Source organism: Archocentrus centrarchus, chromosome 4 (genome assembly GCF_007364275.1).
Source record: "Archocentrus centrarchus isolate MPI-CPG fArcCen1 chromosome 4, fArcCen1, whole genome shotgun sequence".
NCBI classification, from domain to species: domain Eukaryota; kingdom Metazoa; phylum Chordata; class Actinopteri; order Cichliformes; family Cichlidae; genus Archocentrus; species Archocentrus centrarchus.
Window position 1 is genome coordinate 2,900,944 of NC_044349.1, and position 27,595 is coordinate 2,928,538.

The following is a 27,595-nucleotide window of genomic DNA, read 5'->3' on the forward strand; positions in this document are numbered from 1 at the left end:
ACATTCAACACCTTGATTTTTTTTCTTTGTCCTTGGGATCATAATCCTGTTGCATGACCAAATTTCAGCCAAGCTTAAGCTGTCAGACAGGCGGCCTCACATTTTACTGTAGAACACTTTGCTACACAGCTGTGCACCCAGTTCCTGCATCTGCAAAACAAGCCCAAATCATCACCCTTCCTCCACCACCACCACGCTTTACTGTTGGTATGGGAAGATTGTGCCATTATGGTAGCACACAGCTGAATGCTTCAGACCAGCAAACTGCCAAAACTTCAACTTTATAGACGTGGTCACACTTACTGATGCTCAGTTAACCAAGTGTACTTAGTTTTTCACAGATCTCCTATTTCTGTCACATGGCAGAGTGCGAAATGCATCTGACTTAGAACACAAGTGACCTAAGCTTTGTCCATAACCATACTGTCCCATGCTGTCCTACCTGCCCCTGCACAGAATGTTTTCACTCATAACAAAAGTGATTTTGCTTCTTTCAAGCCAATTTTTTTTTATAGTTGTAGTGTCTACATTTTGAATTGCTCTCAAACTTATACTACACCTTGAACCAAAATAAGCACTGCTTAAAGGCTACAAACAGGTATGTTGAAGGGAAGAGGGTAGTGGAGCATAGAGGGTTTACATACTTCCTACTATGGCCGATTCAGTCTTCTGACACACCTTCAGGAAGTTGTAGTAAGACTCCATCTCAGCAATGGAGATCCGTACAGTGGAATAAGGTCCATAAACATCCATATTTAGCACAGCTTGGAAAGCAGGATGCAAGGATCTGATGTTGCAGCCTTCCTCGAGATGCTGTTTCTAGAATAAACTGAATCTCACCTGGTTGCACTGCATGCGTATTCTTTTCTATAGTATCTACCTGTCTTGCCTTCCCACTGGCTCTGTAAGAGAAGCAGTGCAATAATCCATGTTTGCCTAATGCTTCTCCTGTCTGTTACACACACAAATACACACGCTGTTTATTTGCTATACAGCAGCGCTACTGGATCTGTTTTTTTGCATGTCCCTGTAGAGCCAGCAAGGTACCTCTAACCTCTCTACTTCTGTCTGTGTGAGTCCCAGTGTCTGTCTCTCTGTCATAATCTCTGTGCTAGAGTGTAAAGCCTATTACAGGTTATTTGCATCTGCCCACCCCTGTGACTATCACAGACAACTTTAAACTGCAGTGAAGGGAGAGAGTCTACAGTCTGTTAGAGGTTCTTTTATATTCTGTGCACATTTCCCCCACATTGTAATTTTGTGAAAAATAAAATAATAAAAATAACAAAGGACATGATGGAAGAATACAGTGAGCCAGTATGCAAAATATCAGCATCCTGGCTGCAACTAGCTCACTTAAATGAAACACAAATGTAATATCTTCAGTCACACCTGTGCTGTTGCTGTGATGTGACGATCCTGCACACCCATTTCACACATTCAGCAGCTCATGATAAAGTCAAGAGAGTCAGTTTGAGATGCTGTCAAAAATAGCCCTTTTTCACATGCAGCACATGGCTGGAGATTATCCTCAGATGAAGGAGTGTGTACCTTCCCTGACTAAGAATTACCTGGTCTATTCTTGCATGGGCTCCAGCTGACACGACTTTTAACAGGGAGTTAGTCAGGTGAAGACCATGTCATATCTAAAACGACTGATTACACACTTAGGGTTGTGTCTTATAGTGTCTAAAAAAAATTCTGAACTGCAGTGCATGTGAGAAAACAGCTGATCCATGTGGTGAAAAAGGTCTACCTGCTGAAGTCTTATTTTAAGCAACTGGATCACAGCAGTGCAGTCTAAATATGAAAGCCTGTACAGATAGTACAAAAACCCACATAAACTTCAGCTTGTATGAAATCACACCTTTACAAGGCACTGAACTTAAAAAAGAAAAAGAAAAAATTGGAGGTGTATATCACGATGTAGGCAAGTCATACTAACAATAATAAAAGAAATCCACCAAGGGAAGACTGCGGAAACCAAAAGCCTGAAGTTTGCAGGATGGTGCTTAATTTGTGGTAAGTAAACTATTCAATTCAGTTCAATTGTATTTATATAGCGCCAAATCACAACATCAGTCACCTCAAGGTGCTTTATACTGTAAGTTAAAGACACTACAATAACACAGAGAAAACCCAACAATCAGACGCCTCCCTACAAGCAAGCACTTGGTAACAGTGGGAAAGAAAAACTCCCTTTTAAAAGGAAGCAGAACCAGGTTAAGGGAGGGGCAGTCATCTCCTGTGACTGGTTGGGGCTGAGGGGAGAGAGACAGGACAAAAGACATGCTGTGGAAGTTGTAATCTTAAAAGTAGAGAGATTGTCCTAAATCCAAACTGGGAGCTGGCTCCTCAGAAGAGGGTCCTGAAAGCTGAAGGCTCTGCCTCCCATTCTACTAGCTACTGAAGTTAAATCAGGAAGATCAATCGCAGACAGAGAGAGTTTAATTACAGATCAGTTGTATTGAAAGCAGCTGTATGTAATGATACATCTGTGAGAAGTCATTGCCGGTTAAAGTGGAAGGAATACTCGGCTCAGCAGAGCTCTGATGCTGCAGTGCTGGAAAGAAACCTGAGGTTGTTCTTATTTTCTTCAGTCAGTGATGAACAGTAAGCTGTCCTAGCTTCACGGAGGGCTTTTTTTTTTTAATAGAACAACAAATCCCTTTTTCCAGGCTGAACGAAGATCTTCTAAATTAGTGAGATGCCATTTCCTCTCCAGCTTACGGGTTACCTGCTTTAAGCTGAGCGTTTGTGAGTTATACCAAGATTTTACAACACACCTTTACTTATTTATTTTATTCTAGCTACTCTTTTATAAACCAGAGCTTAAGGTTAAACAGACTGTTACAGTGTGACACAGGCCTGCGAGGACTCGAGCTGTCCCTGAGGTCATCCTCTTCTTGGACTGTCATTTTTGTCACAGCTGGCCTCTGCTGCCCCTGGTCAGCTACAGCTGTGCCTGGCTGCCTTTGAGTCTGAAGGTTGAAGTTCTACAGGATGGTGTTTCCTGCAAAGACTTTGGGATCTTAACCTTAATGAGACCCTTTTCCTGTGCAGACTAGAGCATCTCTGCCAACCTTTTTGAAAAAACTAATCATCAGCGTCATCATGATTTCCATGGAGAGGTTCCCTCTTCCACATTATCCTCTGTCTTTTGCTGCTTGAAATACTCACTTTGCTCTTCATACTGGCCTGTGGTATCCATGTATGCTCCCTGTTTCATCCTTAATAGCTGCTCTAACCCTCCATTGTGGAAGCTCTAGGTGCTGAAGTTTAGGGGAATTCCTGTAACAGGACTGGAGCAACACTTCACCCAGACAATGATTGTACCAGGTTAGAAAATATGTTTATCCATCTGCTTTTCAGTGCTAGAGAATTTTCCAGAGAGAGCTTCTGTTATGGGCACTCTGTCTCTTTGTGTAACCCCTGACCACCGCAGCAGCTGTGCTACTTTCAGGTGCCCGTTTGTGCTCTTTTGTCCGTCACAGCCTGTTTGTTAATTTGTTTAGACGGTTCGTTATCACATGTAATCATCACATTAGGCACAAACTGAGAAATTTGCATTTTTTTTTTTTAAAAATTGCATTCATGGAGTTAGCCTTCAGTGGGAACATGTATAAAGATTTAGGATTAATCTAGTTTACCTGTATTTTTTTATTTCATCAGATCAAATATCCTACACTATACCAAAACACCTAAAATGAAGACTTTTATCATATCTGAAAAAGTGGATACTGTAAACTCTGACATTATTAAAAACAATGATAAGAATCCCACAGCTGTGACAGGCTGATTTATGTTAGTGTTACTGCTGTTTGTTCATGTTGCAGACAGCATCTCCTGCACTATTTCACATCTGCTGAACAATCAGTCAACAATAATGCACCGAACGTGTCGGGCCGATCTCTCTGCCAGGTTGACACATACTGATACTTGGTCCAGACTCTGGCATTACATTTTTCACGCACCGTGTTCAGTGTGTGGGGGTCATCCGATAGATTTTAATTTTGGTGTCCAAAAGTAACCAAAGATCAACTAAAACCAAAGGTTTAAGGAAAAAATACAAATGAAAGCAAAGAGAAAGCCTGGAGCAGTATTTTTTACACAGGAGTCAAAGTGCTGTCTTTGCTCCCACCACCGCTCTGATGGTTTTTGTAGGTTTATAAACGTCCTCACTGGGCAAAATGCTATTATTGATAGCAGATTTTCATTGAAAAAAAAAATGCTCAGAGTTCCCAGTCCCTCGTATTGTGATGGGACAGGTCTTAAATAAGTCTAACACACAAACACAAAACAAATATCTATAATATCAATAAATTTGCAGTTTCCTCTTTAAAGATATAAGGACCTCCTGAAGAGTCACTAAGTGTGACTTCACACTAAACTCCATTGGAATACACTATCACTACCACACAAAACAGCAGGTCCACAGAGTCCGGGTCCACATCACTCCCACTCCTGACCAATCCCTGCATGCTCATGGGCAGATGTTTGCTTTGACTCTAATGATCTCCATCACCATCACCGGCAAGGTGGTACCAAGGAAGCAGCATTGTTTCAGGCTCTGACCCTTTAAAGGCCTTTTACTAAGTACAGATTAAGTGAAAGCTGCATAGTACACACACCTGTAGGACAGTCACTTCAGTCAGTATGTCAATCACTTACATATTACTGATCCCATGATGCTGCTGATCTGTCACACAGTGTACAGGAGGGGTTGAGCCACACTGCTAAACCAACATCCAGTCCAATGTCCACAGTGACACACACACACACACACACACACACAAAGATCTGGTGACACTACAGTCGACTCCTCAGGGCTGTCTGGTTTCCCTCAGCGCTGCAGGACCATCCCTCCTCATTTTGTGTGGAAGAGCAGGACAAAGTGAGGGAGAGGGCAGGGGAACATGAATATGTGTGCTGGTGTTCGTGTTTTCGTCAAACAGGGGGGGTTGAGCCTCTCCTGGCAGCCTTGTGACGAGCTTAGCTGCTCAGTTCTTACCACAGTTTACACAAATATCCTCAACAATACTCTCATCAGGCAACGGGGACTTCCCTTCCTCTCCGCATCCTTCCATGTTTACTCCCAGCCCCCCCGTCCTGCTCCTTTTATGCTCCGTCCTCACAAATGATTTATAAGGCTTCTCCACATTGTTTCTTTGCTAGATCTGACCATGAACGCGTGTGAGATGGCTGAGGCGCCCTCTCTGTAGGCACGGCTTTAGACTTTGAACTGGTGTATTGGAAACGGCACGACGGGGCAAGTTCTGAGATGACAACCACTCTGGCTGCAAACATTCAGATATACAAAAATATTCTGACCAGAAGTGTATAAGTCTTTAAAGAGGTACAGCACACATGAGATACAAAACAAGTCCAGTGTGTGCGGTGATTACAACGTGCAGTAACTGGACTAAACTGGTCATGGTGTTGGTTATCCATGGATAAGTGCTTTTCCTCCACCTGTTCTTAGATACTTTCACTTTCTTAGTTAAAAATGTGGCAGTGGCACAAAAGGTAAGATGATGCTCCACCTGGATTCAATATGCATTCTTACACGTACATGAGCAGTGATCAGGCAACTACAGGCATCAGCAACAGACCGCGTGCAAAATATCCTCCTCCACACTAGGAGGCACTGTGGGACTCTCCATTGAAGGACAAGCAACAAACTACTTTTGAGGAAAGTGGTCCCGGGTGGGACTTCATCGTTTGTGGAGGAGAGTTATTTCCACTCAAACCCACCACAGCTGTGTGCTATTTAATGACTGGTTCATATAAGTTACTAATAAAATGTCTTTTCTCAATACGACTCCTTCTCCAGTGGTAGCTGAAAGCTGGTAATGTTGAGCTGCATGTGCATCAGTCAGGAGTCCAGAGCAGCCTGTAGGGATTTAGTGTATTTTTCAAAAATACTTCATCAGGAAAAAGAGGACTTTTATCCTGTTGGTCCCGTTAAAACAGCCTCTTTTCCACTCAGTTTCTGTCCTAACTGTTTAGTAACTGTGAAAAGGCTTCACTGGCTCCATGACATCATGGATTATGTCACTGCAGGCCTTGGCGAACTCCCTGAAAATGACCTTCTCCTGCAGACCGGAGGTGACGCAAGCCAACCATCTTAAAGTGACAGTCCAGGATCCACAGAAGGTACATGTCCACACATTATTGAGTACTGACGTTTCGCACGCTGCCCTCGAGCACTTTGAATAATTGATGACCGCGGCATTCCCACCAGTCCCAGAGCAAAAAGGAACAGATGTTGTTTTCTGCTTTCTTTTAGCCGTTTATTGCTATCATAAAACCAAAGAAACATAAAACCAAGGTTTAACTCAGTGAGTTTACCTGTAATAAGTTATTGCTGAAACGATTACAGAACTTTCAGGTAAAGTAATATAGTCATTATTTCTGATAAACAGTGAAAAATTAAAAGTGAGGCCATGAAGAGATTCACATGTACTCATCAGTGTTTCTGAAGAGCACTCTGATCACAGTATAGTAATTTGAATTTAAAATGACAGCATAATTACATGAATTCATAGTTTTTGTTTGTGTGTTTTTAATCAAAGTACACATTTCCTGAAGTATAAAGAAAAATTATTCAATTGAACAGCCAACTTTTATTTATTATTATTGTTATTGTAACTGTTTTTATCTTTATCTTTTTTTTAAATCTGAAAACAAAGAAGTTCCAGTTCTTGTACAATAATCAAATGCCAGTAATGGTAACAATAAATACAAGTTTTTGCAATCAGAATTCTAATCTGAATGCACTGTTGTGCCAAACACATTTGTTTTTCCAAGATGAGCTCCATAAACTCTCTACAAGCTCCTCTTGTTAGTTTCTTTTATTTATTTATTCATTTTTAGTCACTGTACAACTGCAGTGCGAGCTTGGTCCTCACTGCCGGCAACAAGTCGGATTCATTCCCGGTGGGCGTTCGACGCCACCAGGGCTGCCCTTTGTCACCGATTCTGTTCATAATTTTTAAGGACAGAGTTTCTAGGCTTCTGCCTTCGTGGCCTCAGAATCTCATCTCTGCTTTCGGTCCTGTTGGCTTGTTCAGGTGGTGGCCTCCAGCTCGCACTGGAGAGGTGAAGAGGCAGGTATGAGAATTAGCACCTCTAAGTCTGAGGCCATGGTCCTCAGCTGTAAAAGGGCGGAGTGCCCACTCCTGGTCAGCGACAAGTTGCTGCCCCAAGTGGAGGAGTTTAAGTATTTTGGGGTCTTGTTCACAAATGAGGGGAGAGAGAAGTGGGAGACTGACAGATTGATTGGGGTGATGCTGATGGTTGTGATGAAGAGAGAGCTGAATGTAGAAGCAAAGCTGAGAATTTACCAGTCGATCTACATACCCTCACATCACGAGCTTTGAGTAGTGACCAAAAGAACGAGATCGTGGATACAAGCGGCGGAAATGAGCTTCCTCCGAAGGGTGGCTGGCCTCTCGCTTAGAGATAGGGTGAAGTGTGCGGTCATCTGAGAGGGGCTCAGAGTAGAGCTGCTACTCCTCCACATCGAAAGGAGTCATTTGAGGTATCTGGCACCTACTGGGTGAGGTGTTCTGTGCATGTCCTACCAGGAGGAGGCCTCCAGATCGATGGACATGCTGGAGAGATTATGTCTGAGAATGTCTTCCTCTGGATAAGCTGAAGGAGCTGGCTGGGCAGAAGGAGGTAGGATATATATGTATATTTATATATTTTTTTTCTTTTGGATCTAAAGTGCAAATTCTGAAGGCCTGCATGGGTGTATGTGGACTTTGTGAACATATTTTCATATGCAGTGTTTTAAAAGCAAAAACCAGACACTGACTGTTTCTATATTCTGGCTAGCTTGCGTGTTTTAGCAACTCTACCCTGTAGTCATCCACTTTTCATCAGCACTAAGATTGTGACCAGACTACTTGACCTTGGCCCATTTGACCTGCTCAGCATTTATCCTCTTAAAACATTCTGTGAGAAAACGAAGCCAAACTGTGAAAGTTCTCCTGTACTATTGTTCAGTCCTACTGTTGTGAGCACGACTGCTCAGCTGGCCTCCATCCAGCAGACAGAAAGAAAGACAAACACTTTCCAAAGGATATGGTGTGCCTCCCCTCTCCACCTCCACTCCTGTATCATATACAGGAAGAGGAAGCAGAGAGAATACAGCTCTAACGTCATGACTGCGAAGGTTGGAGATGGTTGGGAGCTTGGGTGGGTGACAGGGGTTTCAGGGAGAGGGGGGGGCTCTGAATAATATCACAAACCGTGAGCAGCTGTCAACAGGTTGCAGCACAGATTTTGGTAGCTGGCCTCTGAAGGTGTGTAAGACGCCACTGCTGTCAAACAGTCCTGCCTATTAATCACAATAATTTTCCACAAAAACACGTTGACTGGAAATGGGAGATGAATCTCCAAAAAGAGACAATGCGACGGGCGTAATGTCAGACAACAACGTTGCTATAGAAGGAAGAATGTGGACTCAGAAATCTTTTGTGTCTCACAGCCAATCACTAAGACACCCACATTAATGCTGCAGAGGGGAAGAACAAACTAGCAACAGAAAATTGTGAGATATGCTGCAAAAAGAAGGATTTGAGCTCCAAGTTGTAAGAACGAGCATCTCATATAAAGATGCCATACGATCACCTAGCTCCATGAACTCAATACAGTGTCATTAAAAATATATACTCTTTTTCATACATGCATGTCATATATCACTGTGGCAGGCACAGCAGAGGACCCCAATGCCAGGCAAGAGCTATATTTAAGCTTTGGCTTCATTTGCAAGCGTACAGCATAAAGCAGGGCTGGCTGGGGGCCAGCAGCACAAAGTAAAAACTTGCAAGAACCATAAACTATGAGTTTAACATGAACTAAACTATGAACATAAGGCACACACAGCAGAAGTGTCAGCAACTACCATGACAGTAGCAATGATGAGGAACAAGGGAAAACACAGACAATATAAACACAGAGGGATAATGACGATGGAAGTGGAAACATGTGGGGAGAACAGGTGACAGAACACGCTAACGAGACACAGGAAGCAAAACCAAACACAAAGCACACGGGACAAGGGATCGTCAAAATAAAACAGGAATTGAATAAACATAATACGGGGAAGACAACACGAGGGAAACAGAAACTAAACACAAATAACTATAACAGAAGACTATAGCACAACACACACTGGGGGAACGGCCCAGGATCATGACACTGCAGCACTTTCTGCTCCTTATGTCGGTTCAGGTTGAAGGGGAAACAGTCCAAGCAGAGAGGTCTGGACCATCTAGCTGTTTAAGGGGGGGATACAGAGGCATTACCAAGCCAGACAGAAGATATGATCTCTCCAGCATGTCCTGGGTCTGCTCCAGGGTCTCTGCAAGGTTGGGCAAGCCCAAAACACCTGCAAAGGGAGTAAACCTGTGCCCAAATGACTTCGATTGACTCCATTCAATCCTTTTTGACTCTCTAAATGCTTTGAATGTATTTACTTGATTTCTGACAGACAGCTGTATAAAACAGCCAACTTATAAAATGTCCAATTTCCAAGTTATTTAGACCAGAGTTAAACCAAGAAAGTGGTTCACAGTTTGACATTTTTGCTGGTGAACAAATCATAAATGAAACAACTGGAAATTGTCTACAAGCTGATATATGGACCTGGTAATATTGTATCAGTCACACTCCTTTTCCTGGTGCTAGTCTGCACTGCTTTTATTAAATCAAGATCGAAAAGGCTGCTGAAAATGAGTTTGATGCAGCTGCTCGCCTCTTCCTCTGCCTGCTCTGAGGCACAGTTTATGTCAAACAGCATCATCACATGACAGAGGTGCAGTACATTCTCATGATCCGTCTCAAATGATTTAGCACACACCAATGAGAAGTGATTTTTTCTTTGATCAATTACATTTCACCATTTGAAGCTTCTCCTGCTGCTGCTGCTGCCTGTCCAGCATCAAAGGGGAAAATCAAACAGGTCCTCTTCAAAAGGACTGTACGAAAAATTAGAGAGACGAGGACGAGCTGCCATTCCTTTAAAGCAAAAATCAGAGCTCTTATATTTTGCTTTGTTTGCACTCATAAAGGATGCGAGCATATGGTCAACTGCAGAGGTCGATAAATAGCACACATTTACAGTCTAAATCAAGAGTCATCCAAAATAATAATGTAATAATGTGGTTTAAGCAGGAACAAATGAGCTCCCTGTTGTTGACTGAGCAATGTGTTTAGATTTAATTAATTAAGAGAATGCTGGAGGTACTGCAGCAATGATAACGTGAAGGTCCTTGTGAAGTAAGGTTCTCTTTAAATGCAGTCCCTATAAAACTGCTGATCAGGATTTTTAACCTTCTTTAGTTTGACTGGGAAATTAAGTGCAGATAAAGCAAAAATTAAGTCATTATCCATTCAGTTTCTGACTCTCTGCATGGGTCTGTTTTGGTTGTGGTTGAAAAAAGGACCACCTCTGTCTTTCTGTCATCACGTTTCCTTGACCTTGATGAGAAGCATTATGAAGTCATGGAAAGGTATGATGGACTTAAGAAGAGTGCATGTTGTTGACATGGGTCTGCTGCGCTGAAACTACAACATCCCAAAGACGGACTACACAAAGCCACATGTTAGATACATTGTGCTTTTTTTTTTATACAAAATTGGAATGCAGCACCCTGCCAGTGACAACAGAGACATGAAATGGCTGTAATAAGAAAAGTTGCTCACTCTGCTGTCGACTCATATTTTCTCTTCCTGCCGAGGAGGTGATTCACTTTAACGCTCACCTCTATTAAAGCTTCATCATCTCTCAATTAAAAGTAATTGATGATAATCCTAAAATCTGCAGTGCAGCAATGCCCAAAATGAGGGCATAAACAATGCAAATTGACCTGTGTGTGTGTGTGTGTGTGTGTGTGTGTGTGTGTGTGTGTGTGTATGTGTATGTTCTAAACCCACATTACAAAGTGCTTTTATAAGCTTCACAAGCCCATTTTATTAAGTAGTGTAACATTAATTTAACAGCCAGTTAAACAAATTATTGAAAAATGCACATTTGCATGTTAGGCAGTTATGATATAAAATAGAAAACACAGCAGTAATTTATGTGATCTCTGTGTCACTTGCTGGTAATGATGGTTGTTTCATGAGCTGTTGACGTATCATTTTGAATTGTGGGATAGCATTAACTCCTCTCCTTTCATAACGATGGTTCAGTGATCCCTGTGCTACAGGAGGCCATAAAGGAAGCATTGCAGCACCTCTTCTTAATTAGAGAATTCATTCAGCTCTTGTTATTGTTTCCATGCAGATGCTTTCAGCTTCACTTCACTCATTTAGGAACCTTCCTAACCAACACAGCAACCTTTGACTGGAGCTTATTCTAACTTTCATTGGGTGTACGCTGGTGCAGGTCATCAGACAGAGACCGACAGGCAATTCTTCACACACGCATTTGAACCTACTGTCAATTTAGTTTCACTGATTAACCTAACATGCATGTCTTTGAGCTGTGGGAGGAAGCTGGAGTACTTAGAAAGAACCCATGTGGGCATGGCTGGTTTTTTTTTTTGGAGGGGGGATTCTTGTCTCCAGAACATCGGGTTAGGGTTACTTGTCATCATTGATCTCAGAAGGGAAAAGGCTTTTAACTAGACATATAATATGTAGTGCTGTATTACTTTAAGACTGCACTCAAAAAACCTTTGTATTAGAAAGAAACATAATGCACAAATTGTAGTCATGAAAAATTGTACTGCTTGGTGTGGTTAATTTTTCAAGTAGCTGCATATATCATATATATATATATATATATATATATATATATATATATATATATATATATATATATATATATATATATATATATATATATATATATATATATATTAGGGGTGGGACTTTAACGCGTTAATTTCGATTAATTAATTATGGGGAAATTAACGCGTTAAAAATTTTAACGCATTTTAATCGCACTTTGCACCGTGGAACGTTTCTCAGTGCACGAGTTCCCGGCATACAGATTATATCGACGCACAATGTCCAAATTAGGGGCCGCATCCTGCGAAGGACCCGGCCCACGTCTTTCGCAGCCCACGAACACCACAAAGGCCGGAAGTGAGCAGCTAGCCTTCATATCAGCTGCCGTTGCCTCTGCATAGCTCATGTCGCCTAGCAACCGTGAGTGTGAAGCACAGCTGTGTAAAAGCAGCTGTTAAACGGAGAACGAACTTTTTCTCCTTTTTGTGGTTTAATTTTAAGTCTTTAATTCAAAATAAGCTGTTAAAACAAGCATAACACATTTCAACATCAAGGAATACAGCTGAGAGAATGATTAATTTCCAACTATAAGAAGTGAGACATTAATGTTGAATAAAACTATCCAGTTATGATGCTTAACTTTAATTTCAGGAGTTTGCTTATCACAGGAGCACTTCCACCCTTCATTGGTCTGTGTAGTAGACTGGTGGGAAAATAAACAAAATTTTGAAGTTTAAGCTTATGTATATTGATTTATTCATCAACTAAACTTAAATTAATATTTCTCATGTCTAATATTGAAATGCGATTAAAATGCGATTAATTTCGATTAATTAATTACAAAGCTTGTAATTAATTCGATTAATTTTTTTAATCGAGTCCCACCCCTAATATATATATATATATATATATATATATGTTGTGCAGACATAAGTCAGTTCACACAGTCATATTGTAGTCACATGTCACCCTCTTTAGGACTGAAACAAGTCACCCTACTGTAATAAATTTCAAAGTGCAGACTTGGCTTGAGGTTAAAATGAATGTATGTACAGGTTAGCATGAGGCCACCATCAGTAGTTTCTCGCTGATGTAATGGGTGTAATAGGTAATCTTTTAAAAACAGTTGGAGAATATAAAAGATATCCAGTTAAATTGACACCTTCACACAGTCATCTGAGCTGCAAACACTGGTGGCAGCATACTAACAGAGCATCATTTCCAGTAAATGAATTCAGAGCCAGTCTCCATAGTAACGCTCTGCACAGGCTGCCCTCCGCCCCCCTACCCATCACTCTGCTAGCTACTGTGCAGTGCAGGCAGTGCAGCAATGGAGAATACCGTACAATGCAACCGTCTCCAGCGTGGCACATTAACCTACTTCCACATCAGACAAGAAACAACCCGGATGCAGAACTAGAGAGGAGGAGAATGAAAAATGATGTGAGGAGAAGAGTGCAAGGAGAAAGGACATATCTGGGGGGAAAAGGGGGCCTGAGAGGATGGAAAAGCATGGAAGGCAAAATGAAGGACAAACAGAGGGGACAGAAAGGGCAAAGTGAGGATGGAAAAGAAGCGACTAGTATGAGAAAAGGACAAAGAGGAGAGATGGAAGGAGAAGGCGCAATGGAAGAAACAGATGGAGGAAAGGTGACAAGACAGAAACTGAGGTAGAAAATACTAACAGAAAACTGAACATTTAGCATCATGGTTCAAATTAAAAGAAGAAATTATGATCCTGGTCTCAGAAAATATTTACTCACAAGAAAGGAAACAGTTAATGTATCCCAGCTAAATCTAGGACGAACTGAAAGATTAGCTCAAAAAAAAAAAAAATGCTGATTGCTGCTGAAAACCATGCCTGAACCCAGTGACTCCTCTGGCATGTTCTCGCATGCCCATCGCTCTGCATCCCTCTTCACTCAGTGGTCCTGATGAGAGGATGGAAATTCTCTGCCTCCATTTCATCTCCTCTGCTTCCCATCACATTATAAACTAAATCAAAGATTTATAGATAGAGATCTTTCACCCCAAGGGGGGTATATTACAAGAGAGGCAGGCTCTCCTTACATTTTCCCTAAAGGGGACACACTTTAAAACATGCACTCTTCTTATTCTAATTAAACCACCTGAGAGTAAAACACGAACAGACAGACATGGAGAGGAAGGAGAGGAAATATGAGGACTTACCAACATGAGTGATGACACACTCGACCCTCTGTAGCAGCTCCTGAACCGACATCTCGTCCTCTCTCAGCCAGCACAGCATCTCAGGGTGTGGGTTGCATCCACTCTTCTCTTGCTTGCTCTCTGTCTCTCTCTCTCTCTTTGCTGCCACGCCTCCTTTCGTCACCCTTCCACCCTTCGACAATCTCCCCTGCTTTTGCTCCCTAATCCAATTTCCTCCCCTGAGATTTGTGTCTCCCTTTTTTCTCTTATTTGTAGCTTCTTAGTTACATATATTTTTTAATATTATTATTATTATTATTCCAAGCCCCTCCTCACATTCATTATATGCACAAGCAGTCACAAAGCCTGAGGATAATGATAATGTTGATGCCACTCCCAGCCATTCAGCTAAAAAGTCTAAGAATAAAATAATCACACCGTTGGTGGGGTACAGATGAAATAACAAATAAAAACAGTCAGGGTTAATAACATAGAAAATACAGTAGCTTAGTCAATTAGAATCAGTCAGTGTTCAGTGAAAAACAATAGCAAGGTAACAGTTAGGCAATTAAACAGACAATAAAAACCAGAGCAGGTCAGGCAGTGAGACAACAAAAGAGGCAATGTGTTTGTCACCCTATCAGTCAGAAAAATTAGCTAATAATTAAAAAAAAAAAATCTATTTGTCAGTAAGTTTGTAAGTAAAAACAGCCAATTATTAATCAGCCACCCAGACAGTCAGAGAGCTTTCCATTCCTTGTTATGATGCTCCAAGCCCCCAACTGAAAACCACAATAATTCTGATAAAACCAAATAAATATTTACAGCCCACCAAACCTAGAAAAAAGCAGAATGCTCCTCAGCCAGGGGAGACAGCTGAGTCCACTCCATTGATAGGGAAACTCCTCAAGCTTGATGGGTAGGAAATCAGTGCTGCTGCTGCTTTGATGATGCTCTGTTTGCTCTCATAAAGAAGCTGAGTCACACGGAGGGAAAACGAATCAGAAGGCTGCTTCACCTGCCTGCAGGGCGGAGGGAGAGACACAGAGCTGACTGAGGGAGGGAGGCTGGGTGGGTGGATGGGGTGGGGGTTAATAGGTCCAAGAGAGAAATCCTGGGACCCGGAGCTGGACTGTCAGCGGATTGGAGCCCCAGGAAAACACACAATGATCATCAAAAAACATACTAAAAAAAATTATTTATATCCTACTTTTGTGAAAATTGTGGGAAAGCACCAGAAAACATTTTAAAAACAATATATTTTTAGTCACTAAAAAGACAATGTTATAGTTAAACAACTCTGATTTCACCATCATCTCACAAGAGCTCAAACAAAACAAATCATTCATACGGTGGCTTCATAGATTCATTCAGTGCTACTAAAGCCACTTTGCTAATCCAGCTCCATATTTTGCCAGAAGCAAACAATGTAAGGGGCACAGCATTTCTCCATGGCCCTGTATGCCCCTGGGACTGTCTATTAGCCAGAGACATCTGTGCTCTTGCTACTCATTCATCTTCTCTCTGCAGGCAATCACCGGCCCTACAGACAAGATCAGTGGCCAGACAAAACAAAGCACTTAATCTGGTGATATTTCTGATGAATTTGCTTTTGTGATTTGAAATTATTAAATAGGAATTCACAGGTTATTTATTTGTTTATTTTATTTATGTGTCTACAGTTGAATTGTTTAAAATATAAGAGCAAATATTGTGTATTAACAAACCAGAAAGAAATGATAGGAAATTAGGAGGTAAACAGAAAGGGATGGGAGGAGACGTGACTAAGGAAACGAGGGGCATCGGCAGCATATGATTGGAAGTTACAAAATGACGTCGACGGAAGTAGTTTCGCTCGCTAGCGCGGGAAGACGCTACCGCTGTTTGAGAAGCGGAGTTAACCGGACAAGCATCCAGACAGCTGTCACTTTCAGTACTACTGGGAGTTTGGGGCATTTATTAACTCCGACGGTGGAATTATTTGGTAAGAAATTGTCCCAATAGTGGTTCATATTTATGAAAAAAAACGGGAGGTGGCCGTTTGCAGCCGACAGCAAGGCTAATGTTATTAGCTAATATTCAGCACAGTGGCTAACTTAGTTAGCTGCTATTATAAGCTGTGTTTATAACGCGAAAAGCAACAATGCTAAATAGGACCACATGCAACATTAGCATTTAATTTCCAGGAGACGTAGTGCCCAAACTTCTTTTAAGTGCTTGCTAACATTTCGATGCTGCTCACACCAACATGGCAACACGCGCTATGTCTGGATCACTAACTTTGCTTTCTTAAAAGCGAGCTTGATAACAGATAGAGTTCTTTCTGTTGTGGTGTTAAACTTTTTAAAGGCACTCCTGCGTCACAGCGTGGATTTCTATATTTCACTGTCAAACAAAGTAAATAGGCTTTATGTTGATGTAGGCAATTATAATTTTGTTTGGAGTGATTCAGCGCTTGTAGCAAAGTCTTTCTGAGACGTGCATCTTCTTTCGGCTGATCCCTTTAGGCGTCACCACAGCGGATCATCCGCCTCCATCTCATCCTGTCCCGAGCATTTTCCTCTGTCACACCAACCTTCTGCATGTTCTCCTTTACTGCATCCACGATCTTCCCCTGCAGTTTTGCTCTTTTCCTCCTGCTTGGCAGCTCCATATTCAGCACCCTTTGTCCAGTGTATCCACTGTCTCGACTCTGCACATGTCCAAACTTTCTCAGCCTTGCCTCTAACTTTGTCTCCAAAGTGCTTGACCTGAGCTGTCCATCTGATATACTCTATAACGTATAGAAGAAGAAGAAGAAGAAGAAACAGCCTTTATTGTCCCACAGAGGGGAAATTTGGGTGTAACAGCAGCCGCAGTTATTATAAATATAAATAAAGATATAATAATTCACAGTTTGGAGATGGTGGCACTAACAAAAAGACAGATGGCAGAGCTGAAGATGGTATAGTTTTTGTTGGGATTGACTGGAATGAACAGCATTGAAAATGAGGGGTGCGTGTATGATTTATCTTATCTTTACCACAGGCCTGATCACGACTGGATCGACAATTGAATATTGGTTATTCTGATGTGTATCCAGTTCACTTGTTAGCTGATCGAGCTTTAAATATCACAACTTTCATGAGACTAGCATGATTAAACTAGGCATTAAGAGCTTCAGATGGGCACCATGGTGCAGAAAAATGGAATTCAGTACACTACTGGACATTTGTTCGGTCTCATTTTCTGAGACATTGTTACACCCCTATATCTGTATAATTATGATATATTAAATGTAATGTAGTGTATTTAGTATGTTTGTTAATCCCTTGATGTTTCCTCTGTTTTACCAGAATAAGGAGGAGTCATGCAGGCCTTTTTGAAAGGAGCTACGGTTCAAGCATCCAGACCTCAGAAAGACAAGGCAGTCGCTGGTCCCAGTGCAGAGAAGAAAGCCAAGGCTGTTCCTTGGGTAGAAAAATAGTAAGTGTGACCCATAAAGGTGTACTGTACACTACATCTGATTAAATATACAGATTTAAAAGGATCTCAAGAACAAAATTTTTCTGAAGCAGAAAATTTTAACTGCATGGGGTGTTGTTCAGTATGGCCCCCCAAAAAATTTCTTTTTGCTTTATTTTTTTGGATTATTAAATCCACAAAAAAAATGAAGTTGGGAGTATATTTTGCATCCACTACAGGGTGTCCACTGATTCCCGTCTTGACCACAGAGCTGCAAATAAAACACAATGTCCAGTTAAGGCGAAGTGAATTTTATAACAGAAATGTGAACCAAGCATTTTTCTCACGGGTGTTATTGAAAATTTATCATTTTTTGCTGATGTGCTCACACCATGTTGAGACACCCATACACAGTTCAGAATTGAACTGCTTGGTCAGAATTTAATCAGACTTTCACATAAAGATCACCTCATGTTTCTTCATTCAAACTGTACCCAAATTTATGGGCATTTTTCCAGTTTTTTTTCTCTCACAGGAATTGATTCCTTAGTGTTGTGATTTATACATTCACCTGACAATCGAAAGCTCACAGGTTCCATCCCAAGAGGAGACGCAAACCTTGTTGATTAGTGAGCAGCCAGAAAGTAGCTGCATTGTGTGAATTGTGATGGATCGTGAGCCAGATGAGCTACTACATCACTGACTCTCTGATTTTCAAATTTAACAAATAATTCACAGTATTAATGAGCCAGCATGGTAAATGCTTTTTTTTTTTTTTTGCCTAAATGAACTCCAGCAGGCCAAAGTGTGTTGATGAGGTGGCCTTTCAGGAGGAGGTTGTAGCAGTGCTGAAGAAGTCTCTGGAAGGAGCAGATGTGAGTACCAGCTGGTTATAGCTTTTTATAGCCTCAGTTGCTGCATTTGGTTTATTATTAACATATTATTATATCCTGGTTCTTGGTCCATTGATATTCTGACCCCCTCTAACCTTTTGCTTCACACCAGAATATAACTTTCAAGGTCATAATGTGAAGGGTTGTCTTGAGAGGGAGTGGGCAGTAAACACTTTCTTTTCTCTCAGAAACAGAAACTTTAGTCAGCAGGGTTCCTCATTAGGTATCCATCACCTGCTGGAGATATTAGAGTGTTTTGTTACATTTGCATTCAGACATTTGCAGCATACGCAGTAAGAATATTTCCGAATACTCTCACTTGTCTCGTGTGACAAAACAGTTTGACACACAAGACAAGCGACAACATTAGCATAGTCATTTCCAGTATTTTTGTATTTAGGTTGTAATTGTTCATTTTGTGATGCCAGAAAATGCTTTAAGGCAAATGTTGTTGTGATTTGGTGCTGAATGAATTAAATTGAATTGAATTTAAAGGCACAGTATCACTGGAGCTGTTTAAATTGCAGCTTCCCAACTTGCTCTTCTATGGCCCTCCTGGAACAGGAAAGACCTCTACCATCTTAGCTGCTGCCAGAGAGCTTTATGGGTGAGTAAACTTTTCATGTGGTGTGCATGAGAAGACATTTCAGATCAAGCATTTCCTTCTTTTCACATTTTTCTTCTGTCACTCTCCTTTTTTCTGTGCACTGATGTTGCTCGTGTATGCCTTCTGTTCTCCTGTCCCGTCTTCAGTCCAGAGCTATACAGGCAGAGGGTGCTGGAGCTCAATGCGTCAGATGAGAGGGGCATTCAGGTCGTCAGAGAGAAGGTCAAAAACTTTGCCCAGCTCACTGTGGCCGGGACGCGCCCAGAGTGAGTCAGCACTGAATGCATCACATGTATACTCAAATTAAGGGCAATTTTCCTAATGGTTACTCTGCAGAAAAAAAAGAGAGGAAAAAAAAAGCCAAGCTTAAAGATCCTACGCTTAGGCAGACTTTCCACACATCTTGGAAAATTTGGAGTTCATTAGACACGTTTTCTGGGCTCGGAAAACTCCTGGGAATTGTGAATAAGCTGCGTTTGGGGACCAGATGAATGTAGAAACTTACAGTGACAGTACATGTCAGCTTTGAAGGCCTTATGCTTCATGTTGTGTGGGTGTGTGCTTCATGAATGGAAAAATAACCCATGTAACTGAGCTGATCCATGAAATGCCAACATTAGTAACTGCTGGATTGGATTTGTTGTAATTTCATCTTTGAATCTGTAACATGTAAAAATGGAGAACATTCATAATGTTTTTTTACCCTGTTGTAGCTGCTTGCATCCTGCAACCAAGTGTTGCTGAGACTGAGTGAACAGTTATAGGAAACCTAAATTAGAGCAACAGATTTTTCTGTCTTTCAGTTGTGTGAAAGGGAGTTGTATCTCATTTACAGGGTGATTTTATGGTTGTTGACGAGTTTTACTGTAAGTTTTCTGTTTGCTTTTAAACTTGAGGTTACTTATAGTGATAAATTAGTCAATGTGATTCAGAATTTAAAAAAAAAAAAAGGATCCTTCTCTAATTTTTGAGCCAATGACAAACTAAACTAATAAGTTCCCGTATGTGGAATTTTCCTCTAAAACATGCAGATGTGTTTGGCTTTAAAAGTAAAGTGAGCGTGCTTTAAAAAGCACACATCTGTGTGCTTCATAGAACAGCTGTTGGAATAATTATTGAAAGTAAGTATCAAATTCTGTCGGTGAAACCCAATCTAATGCTGAAACTTTAATTCACTGCTTTGCTGCATCTGCAGTGGGAAGCCGTGTCCTCCTTTTAAGATCATCATACTGGACGAGGCTGACTCCATGACCGCTCCGGCTCAGGCCGCTCTCAGGCGGACCATGGAGAAGGAGTCACGCACCACCCGCTTCTGTCTCATCTGTAACTATATAAGCAGGTCAGCTGTGTGCTGTTGCTCAGATAACCAATAACACACACGCTTAAAAAGATTTTAATCCTGCTGTATTTATGTTTTCTAGGATTATTGAGCCTCTGACCTCTAGGTGCTCCAAGTTTCGCTTCAAACCTCTGGCCAATCGGATCCAGGAAGAACGTCTGCTGGAGATTTGTGAAAAGGAGAACCTCAAATACACCAAAGAGGTAGGAACAGTGTGCCGTTGTACTGTAGTAGCAGACCTGTGAGAAATTTCTAAGGTGTCTTAGATATTACTAGAAAAAAAAGATTCTTAGAAAGTGCTCTTCACTGTTAACTGTGAGGTTTTAAAAGAACAGTGGAGAAAAACTACCAGACATAAAATGTTACCAGTGGGTGCTCTATAAATTTTACATATTTTTACAAAAGCAGCACTAAAAAACAAAGAGACCTGAAAAGCGTGGCTTGTGCTGCAAGTCTCAGGAGGTAGGTAACTGGTTAACCTGTCGTCTCTTCAAAGAGTGTCTGAAGTCACGAGGCTTTGAGAGAATTTCTGCCTCACTGATTTGATCTGAAAGAGGGACAAATGTAACAAATGAAAGGAGGTCTGCCCCGTGTTCCTGTCTGACAAATGGAGGTGTAATCTTCAGCAGTGACGGGTCTCAGCTGAACTCTTTTAGGTCCCTTTTTACAACCGCTGTGATTCAACTTTAAGACCTTTTACAAAATGTCAAAAAGAATGTGAGTCGTTCACCAGTAGAAGTATATTTTCAACACATTTCATTCATTCATCCACAAATGCGTAATGCTCTGTGGAGCTACGTCTTAGGCTACAATAACACAGAAGTATAAATCAACTCAGATTAGGAGGAAAAAAATGCCGTGATGACCTGATATCTTGTAACTTTGTTGAGAAGTTGGATTTAAGCCTGACCCTGGCACCACTGATATTTTAAGACATTTGAATAAAGAAGATTGTGATTTTCAAAACACAATTTAAGATTTCTTAATTTTGCATAACTTGTATAATTTGTAAAATCGTTTTACAGATCTGCACACAGCTTCAGTAAATGAAGTCTAATAATATTAAATAGAAATAAAAGGAGGGCTGCTCTAAACTCCCCACAACTGATTTAACATACAGTCTCATAATTTTATATAAAATAATATTCTTGGAGTTGTTTGTGTTGGGATCACTGTATTAAACTAATACTACTACTAACAGCAGTTTTTTTTTAAACTATTTAATCTTTAATACTTACAGCAGAGGATTTTTGCAGTTGTTTTGCTTTTGTTGAATGGTAAATGGTAAATGGACTAGTTCTTATATAGCGCTTTTCTACTCAGATATGAGCACTCAAAGCGCTTATACAACACGTTTTACATTTACCCATGCACTCACATTCATACAAGCACTTCCATGATTAATTAATTAAGCTAAGTGCTTTAATTATTTAACATTCACTCACATTCATACTCCGACGGAACGGTCGGAGAGCAACTTGGGGTTAAGTATCTTGCCCAAGGATACATGGGCATGCAGCCTGCAGTAGCCAGGAATTGAACCACTGACCTTCCGATCAGTAGGTGACCTGCTCTACCTACTGAGAAAAAGATAAAAGCATAAGCATCCATCCATTTTCTTCCGCCTATCCGGGGCCGGGTCGCAGGAGCAGCAGCCTAAGCAGAGAAGCCTGTTTCAATACTTTTGGAGGGGAGTGTAACTCAATTTCATTGAATTGTAAGAGGCTCCACCTAGTGGTACAAGCGCATACTACAACAAGCATTTTCAACCGTTGTGTTGTGTATTGTCTGTTTTAATGGAATTGTATTAGTGGATGATTATTAACACCTCACTGACCCTGTATTCTTAAACTAAAACTGAAGTGTGTGAACATGTTTGCTTACCTGTAAAAACTGAGCTAAAGGGAATATTTGTGCGTCCAGCCTAATTCAGTTGATTTGATCTAAACATTTCAGATGCATTTGTTTACATCTTAATCAGGCTCATTGTTTTTTAGCCACGGTTTCCTACTGTCAGATACATGGATGGATTATCATCACCACAGGCTCCTCTACCTGCGTGTGTGGAGAAGGCATGTGCCCTTCCTGAGCACAGCAGCTCAAGGCAGCTTAATACCACACAGCATGTAATACTTTGAACTAACAGTACATTTGCTGTTTTGAAAACTGAAAGTACTTCTGACATGTACAGCACAATGTGTACATTTTAAGGAGTTAAACGTGCACATTAATCTAAATAAAACCGCAGTGGTTAACATCCAGCCCAGGGGACTGACTTCCTTCTAGTGTTCTGTGAAGAAAGTCATTGATCATGTTGTTAAAGTGCAACTACCAGACAGGGTTTAATAGCTGTAATTGATGGGCTGTTCAGGTATCTGTTATCCTCCTGGACACTTGCAAAAAGGACCATTCTCAGTGACAGGTGCCAACAGGAAGTGTCAGACAGGCTTAACTGTATATGAAAATGTCTAAAGTTATGGACAGAGGCCACAGCCAGTTTCTGTGTGTGTCTGCTCTGGTAGTGCTGGCGCTGCTCCTCCACTACTGTCACTTCCCACGGTGTTGCAGTCCTTCTGTAACTGTGTGCTAGCAGCATTAGCATCCAGGTTCTCCACAGGAGGCCGGCCATAACACCAGCTCAGCTGATGACAGTTTACACTTTGCAAAGACTTTCTCTGCATTGACTGACAGATTGACTGTTGACATTTGACCTTTTACTTACATCATTGTGTCAGAACAATCAAAACATTTTATAATCATGCTCCTCGTTCCCTGGTATCTTAAAAACAATAACACCTTAAAAAAATTAGCTTCAGGCCAAGGACCCTTATTGGCTCCTGGGCCCAGGTCATGTGCCCACCTTTCCCAGGTGGTAAACCATCAATGTCTGACCTGTATTTGTTATGGAAAAGAGTCTGATTTGTGTGACATGTATTTGCTGCATTAATATTAATATAAAATCAATTAAAATGTGGCTGGAAAAATGTTAAGGCTTCAGGTATAGCAGAGCTGCAACTGCTTTCTTTGCACAGCTCCTGGAGTCTGATAAGTTCTTCTTAATCTAGAGTGTAGCAGCGTTGGTGCGGGTGTCCGAAGGGGACCTGCGGAAAGCCATCACGTTTCTGCAAAGTGCTGCGCGCCTCAGTGTCGACAAGGAAATCACTGATTGCGCTGTCATCGAAATAGCAGGGGTGAGCTGGACTCCATTTGTATCACGCAGTAGACTGCAGGAAATGATTATTAACTGTAGTTTGAATGTCCTGCACATCTGAGCACTCGCCTCTGCTCCCTTTTTAGGTTGTACCTGACAAGATGATTGACAACTTGCTCCAGATCTGCTTCAGAGGAACTTTTGAGAAACTGGAGGTAGCCGTCAGGGTAAGTGTTCTGACAGCTCAATGAAACTTTTAGTGTGAAATAGACAGTTAACCAGAAAATAAATGCCTGTCACAGTAAAGCTACGGCAAATTTAGGGGACCTTAAGACTTAAATCTTTAATCATCTTCTCTGTCAGAGCATGGTGGATGACGGCTACGCAGCCACACAGATCCTGAGTCAGCTCCACGAGTCCATCATAGAGCAGGACCTGAATGACAAGCAGAAGTCGGCCATCACGGAGAAGATGGCAGTAAGTGATCTAATACAGTGCTGGTTTTGGAAGTCTTTGATGAATGTCGCCTAGATTTTTTAAATGAATCCTTTTAACATACGTTATATTGTAGCCACAGTATGCTTTGACCTGAGATGTAGAAGTTGAATCATTTAAATGAACTGATCGTTTCCTCTCTGGTTCAGGTGGTGAGCAAGTGCCTGTCAGACGGTGCAGACGAGTACCTGCAGCTGTTGAGTCTGTGTTCAGTCATCATGCAGGAGGCTTCCCACAACTAAAGCTCCACAAAGCAACGTCTCCTCCCAGAAAGAGTGTGGTCATCTACTCCCACCAGGACCAGGAGCTTTACAGAGACACTGACTCACATTTATCTGTGGACACCAGATAATAACAACAACCTCGGAGCACTTCACTTAAAAAAAAAGGACCCATTCTTACTTACCCAACGTACTTTTGTACCCTTTTTGAATTCTGGAAAATAATAAATCATTTTTTTGTATTCAGTGTTTTCTTTAAGTTGTTGCTCGTCTGTAGAAGAATTATGGAAATAAGGAAAATGTGGAGTTAAAAAAAAAAAAACGAGTGGCTCATGACCAAATGACAACTTCCTGGGCTGAAAAATACAGTTCCTCTAATGGCCAGTTAGCACTGGTTTCAAAGGCTGGCCTAACTTTACAGCATTAAAAAGTATACTTTACAACCTGGAACAAAGTGTTTTTATCCATCACACACAGTTTACCCCTGCATAATGTAAGATACGAGGGGATTTTGTTTTGTAAGTTATCCATCAGCTGATTCTGGTCACTGAACTAAACCTCTCCACCTTGTTTGTACTGCTGACGCCTTCTTAATTGAATTAAATGATTAAGTAATATAATACTGTGCAGAAGGCTTATATTTTGCTTCCAATGAGACAGATTTTCTGGTCATTTTTGAGTGTGATCTTGAACAGCGTTTCTGTGGCCTTTGTGAAGCTCTTTCAGTGTTTTTATTTGGACATTGGCTCCGTTTTCATTCACTTGTAGTCCAGTCTTGTATCAGCATTTTCAGAGAAATATATATAATTTTTAAACCACTGAACAGGCAATCATTCAGTTTCAGTTTGTCCTATAAGGATGTTAACACAGGGTTGATGTTACAGTTAAATGTTGAGAGAGAAGTTACTCAGCGTCTGTCTCTGGTTCTAAAAAAACTTCTAGAGACAGAAATAAGCCATAAATAGTTATTACATGTGTACATAGAGTGGGGGTGTGTGGTATGCAGCACTATTGCACTTGAGAAGTGACGAGTGTAAGCATCAGTACCAGTGAGGCGTACTTAAATTACAAGAGTTCAGGCTGTGTTGAAGCATAAAGGTGGTGATAGGAAATATTGACTTTCAAGCTCGTTAAACTTATGCAAACTTGCCTTATATACTGTATTTACATCTATGTCTGCAGATTTTTCAATAAAATATTAAGAAATGAGAGCTGGCTCAAGACTTTTGCACAGTATTGAATGACTTGGTGTGTGGTACAGACCAGCCAAGAGGTTTGTGCTTCAATCTGTTTAGCACTAATTAACAGATTAACGTGTTTGTACAATCAGTGGCTCGTTATAGCTCACGGCTACACTCATACATCCACACTGAGAACTTATGGCACAAAAAAAGAAACAAAAAATAAATAAATCAGCTGATGGTGGCCAAGGCGGTGTGGTGGTTAACACTGTTGCCTCACAGCTAGAAGGTCTGGGTTTGAATCCGTCTCGGCCTTTCAGTGTGGCGTCTGCATGTTCTCCCCGTGTCTGCGTGGGTTCTCTCTGGGTACTCTGGTTTCCTCCCACAGTCCAAAGACATGCAGTGAGTGGGTTTAGGTTAATTGGTGGTGCATGTGAGTGTGAATGGTTGTCTGTCTCTCTGTGTTAGCCCTGTGACAGGATGGTGACCTGCACAGGTTGGGCCCTGCCCTATGACAGCTGGGGTAGGGTGGCCAAGGCCTTTTATATTCTAAGTTTAAGTCCCTACAACTATGGCTATGGCCACTATAGCTTATCCATATAATTCAACTGGCGCATTGGTATTTACAGATGATTTCACTATTGGCAGAAGTAACGGACGTGTGTTTACTTTTAACCACTGCAGCTTCACCCACACAGAAATCATCTGTTTTTTAAATCTTATCCAGCTTAACGTGAGCATCAGAGTGTATCTCAGCTCCCACAGGGCAGGAATAATTAACCACCTTGGCGCCCGTTTGCATTTGGGAACTGTGTTAAACATGCTATACATAGAACACAGTTCTTGCTGTTTTGCTTTACTCAGTACTTTTCCTATAATGAAGGTGATGAGCCATGCTAAAGCAGTGAGCTCTCTACACTGTCATCAGTCACTTCCCTAATGATCCCACATCAGCACAGACAAAAGCTCCACCCTTCCACCTAATGGTCCGTGTGGTGTTTAACCTTGGGTAATTATAAATTTATAATTACCAAACACCAGAATTTGAAAAACGAGAGGGCCCTCTCAGCAAACACAGTAGCAGCTCATCACTGCTTGACTTTTGGATTGTGCCGTCTCCATCTCACGGTGCTCTGGTCTGCCATTGTTTCCATCACATGCAGTTCACACATCCGTCACTAGATGGCACCAGAGCCCTTCAGGCTGCATCTGTGATTGTATTGCTTCCCCCCCCCCCCCCCCCCCCCCCCCATAACCCCAGACAGCATCTCAGGCCAGCGTTGGTGTCTTCCTTTTACTGTTCTTGTGCCCAAGAGAGCTTGGTCAGCAACTAAGGGAGCACATGACACCACAGAGGACAGGGCTGATTTATTATGAGGTGCGGCTATGCAGCGAGTAAATGGAAATCCTTATGGTTGTAGCGTCTCATGTGTCTGCTCCTACTACTAGAGCCATATGTGTAGGTTCATGTAGGAAGACAATCACTAAACCTTATGTGTTATATTACCCTGAAATTTTTGTCAACCACTGATCACTATGAAAATTTGAACTACCTTATGAAACATCCCCTTCTAGGAAGGCAACAGTCATTCACATAAACACTCATTACAACCAAGGTGTGGAGAAGCGCATCACTGAACACACAGCATGTCAGACTTGAAGCAGATGGGCGACAGCAGCAGAAGACCGGATACTGCTCCTCTCAGGAAAGAACGGAAAACTGAGGCTAGATTTGGACGGGCTCACCAAAATCAGGCAGCAGAAAATTAGTAAAACGTTGCCTGGTTTGATGAGTCAGCAGACGTTCTGATGATAGATTCTGAATTTATGAAAGTAACATAAAAGTATGGCTCCATCCTGCCTTGGATTAGCAGTACAGATGGTGATGGTGGTGGTGTGAGGGTTCCTTAGTACCAGCTGAGCATTGTTTAAACACCACAGCCTGTCTGAGTGTTGTTGCTACCATGTCCATCCCTTTACGACTGAAGTGTACCAATGGATGCCTCCAGCAGCATGTCGCGAAGCTCAAATCATCGCAAACTGGTTTCTTGAACATGACAGTGAGCTCAGTGGCCTCCACAGTCACCCACTCTCAGTCCAGCAGAGCCCCTTTGGGATGTGGTGAAACGGGAAGTTCACATCATGGATGTGCAGTTTTGTATGTGTATGTGTGTTTTGTTCTTTCACTTCTTTAACACCTCTAGTACTTTTTTCCACACTGGATGACATATAGCAGCTATTTTTAAATGAATCAGAAGGGCCTCTGAAGAATGCCCTGCCCCCTCACTTATCCAATCCAGGATCTTGAGCCTATCCCAGCTGACAGTCACCAGTCCATGACAGCGCT

At 41.5% G+C, this 27,595-nt stretch overlaps 2 protein-coding genes across 2 annotated transcripts in view; one reads left to right on the top strand and one right to left on the bottom strand.

Annotated features, from left to right (window-relative positions):
* The window catches only part of mcf2l2 (MCF.2 cell line derived transforming sequence-like 2), a 99,765-nt gene extending 85,622 nt beyond the window's left edge, over positions 1 to 14,143 (bottom strand). The window contains exon 1 of the mRNA XM_030726699.1: positions 13,939 to 14,143. Within this exon, the coding sequence (XP_030582559.1) occupies positions 13,939 to 14,017 (79 nt within the window). The 5' untranslated portion in view covers positions 14,018 to 14,143. The remainder of the gene's footprint in view (positions 1 to 13,938) is intronic.
* Positions 14,144 to 15,760: 1,617 nt separating this feature from the next.
* Positions 15,761 to 24,309, top strand: rfc4 (replication factor C (activator 1) 4). Its single transcript, XM_030727692.1, has 11 exons — positions 15,761 to 15,901; positions 17,253 to 17,382; positions 18,158 to 18,236; positions 18,782 to 18,861; positions 19,008 to 19,127; positions 20,057 to 20,200; positions 20,283 to 20,403; positions 23,266 to 23,391; positions 23,498 to 23,578; positions 23,715 to 23,828; positions 23,996 to 24,309. Exons 2-11 carry the CDS (start codon positions 17,267 to 17,269, stop codon positions 24,086 to 24,088), a joined length of 1,074 nt encoding a protein of 357 aa, XP_030583552.1. The 5' UTR covers positions 15,761 to 15,901; positions 17,253 to 17,266; the 3' UTR covers positions 24,089 to 24,309.
* The last annotated feature ends 3,286 nt before the right edge of the window (positions 24,310 to 27,595 follow it).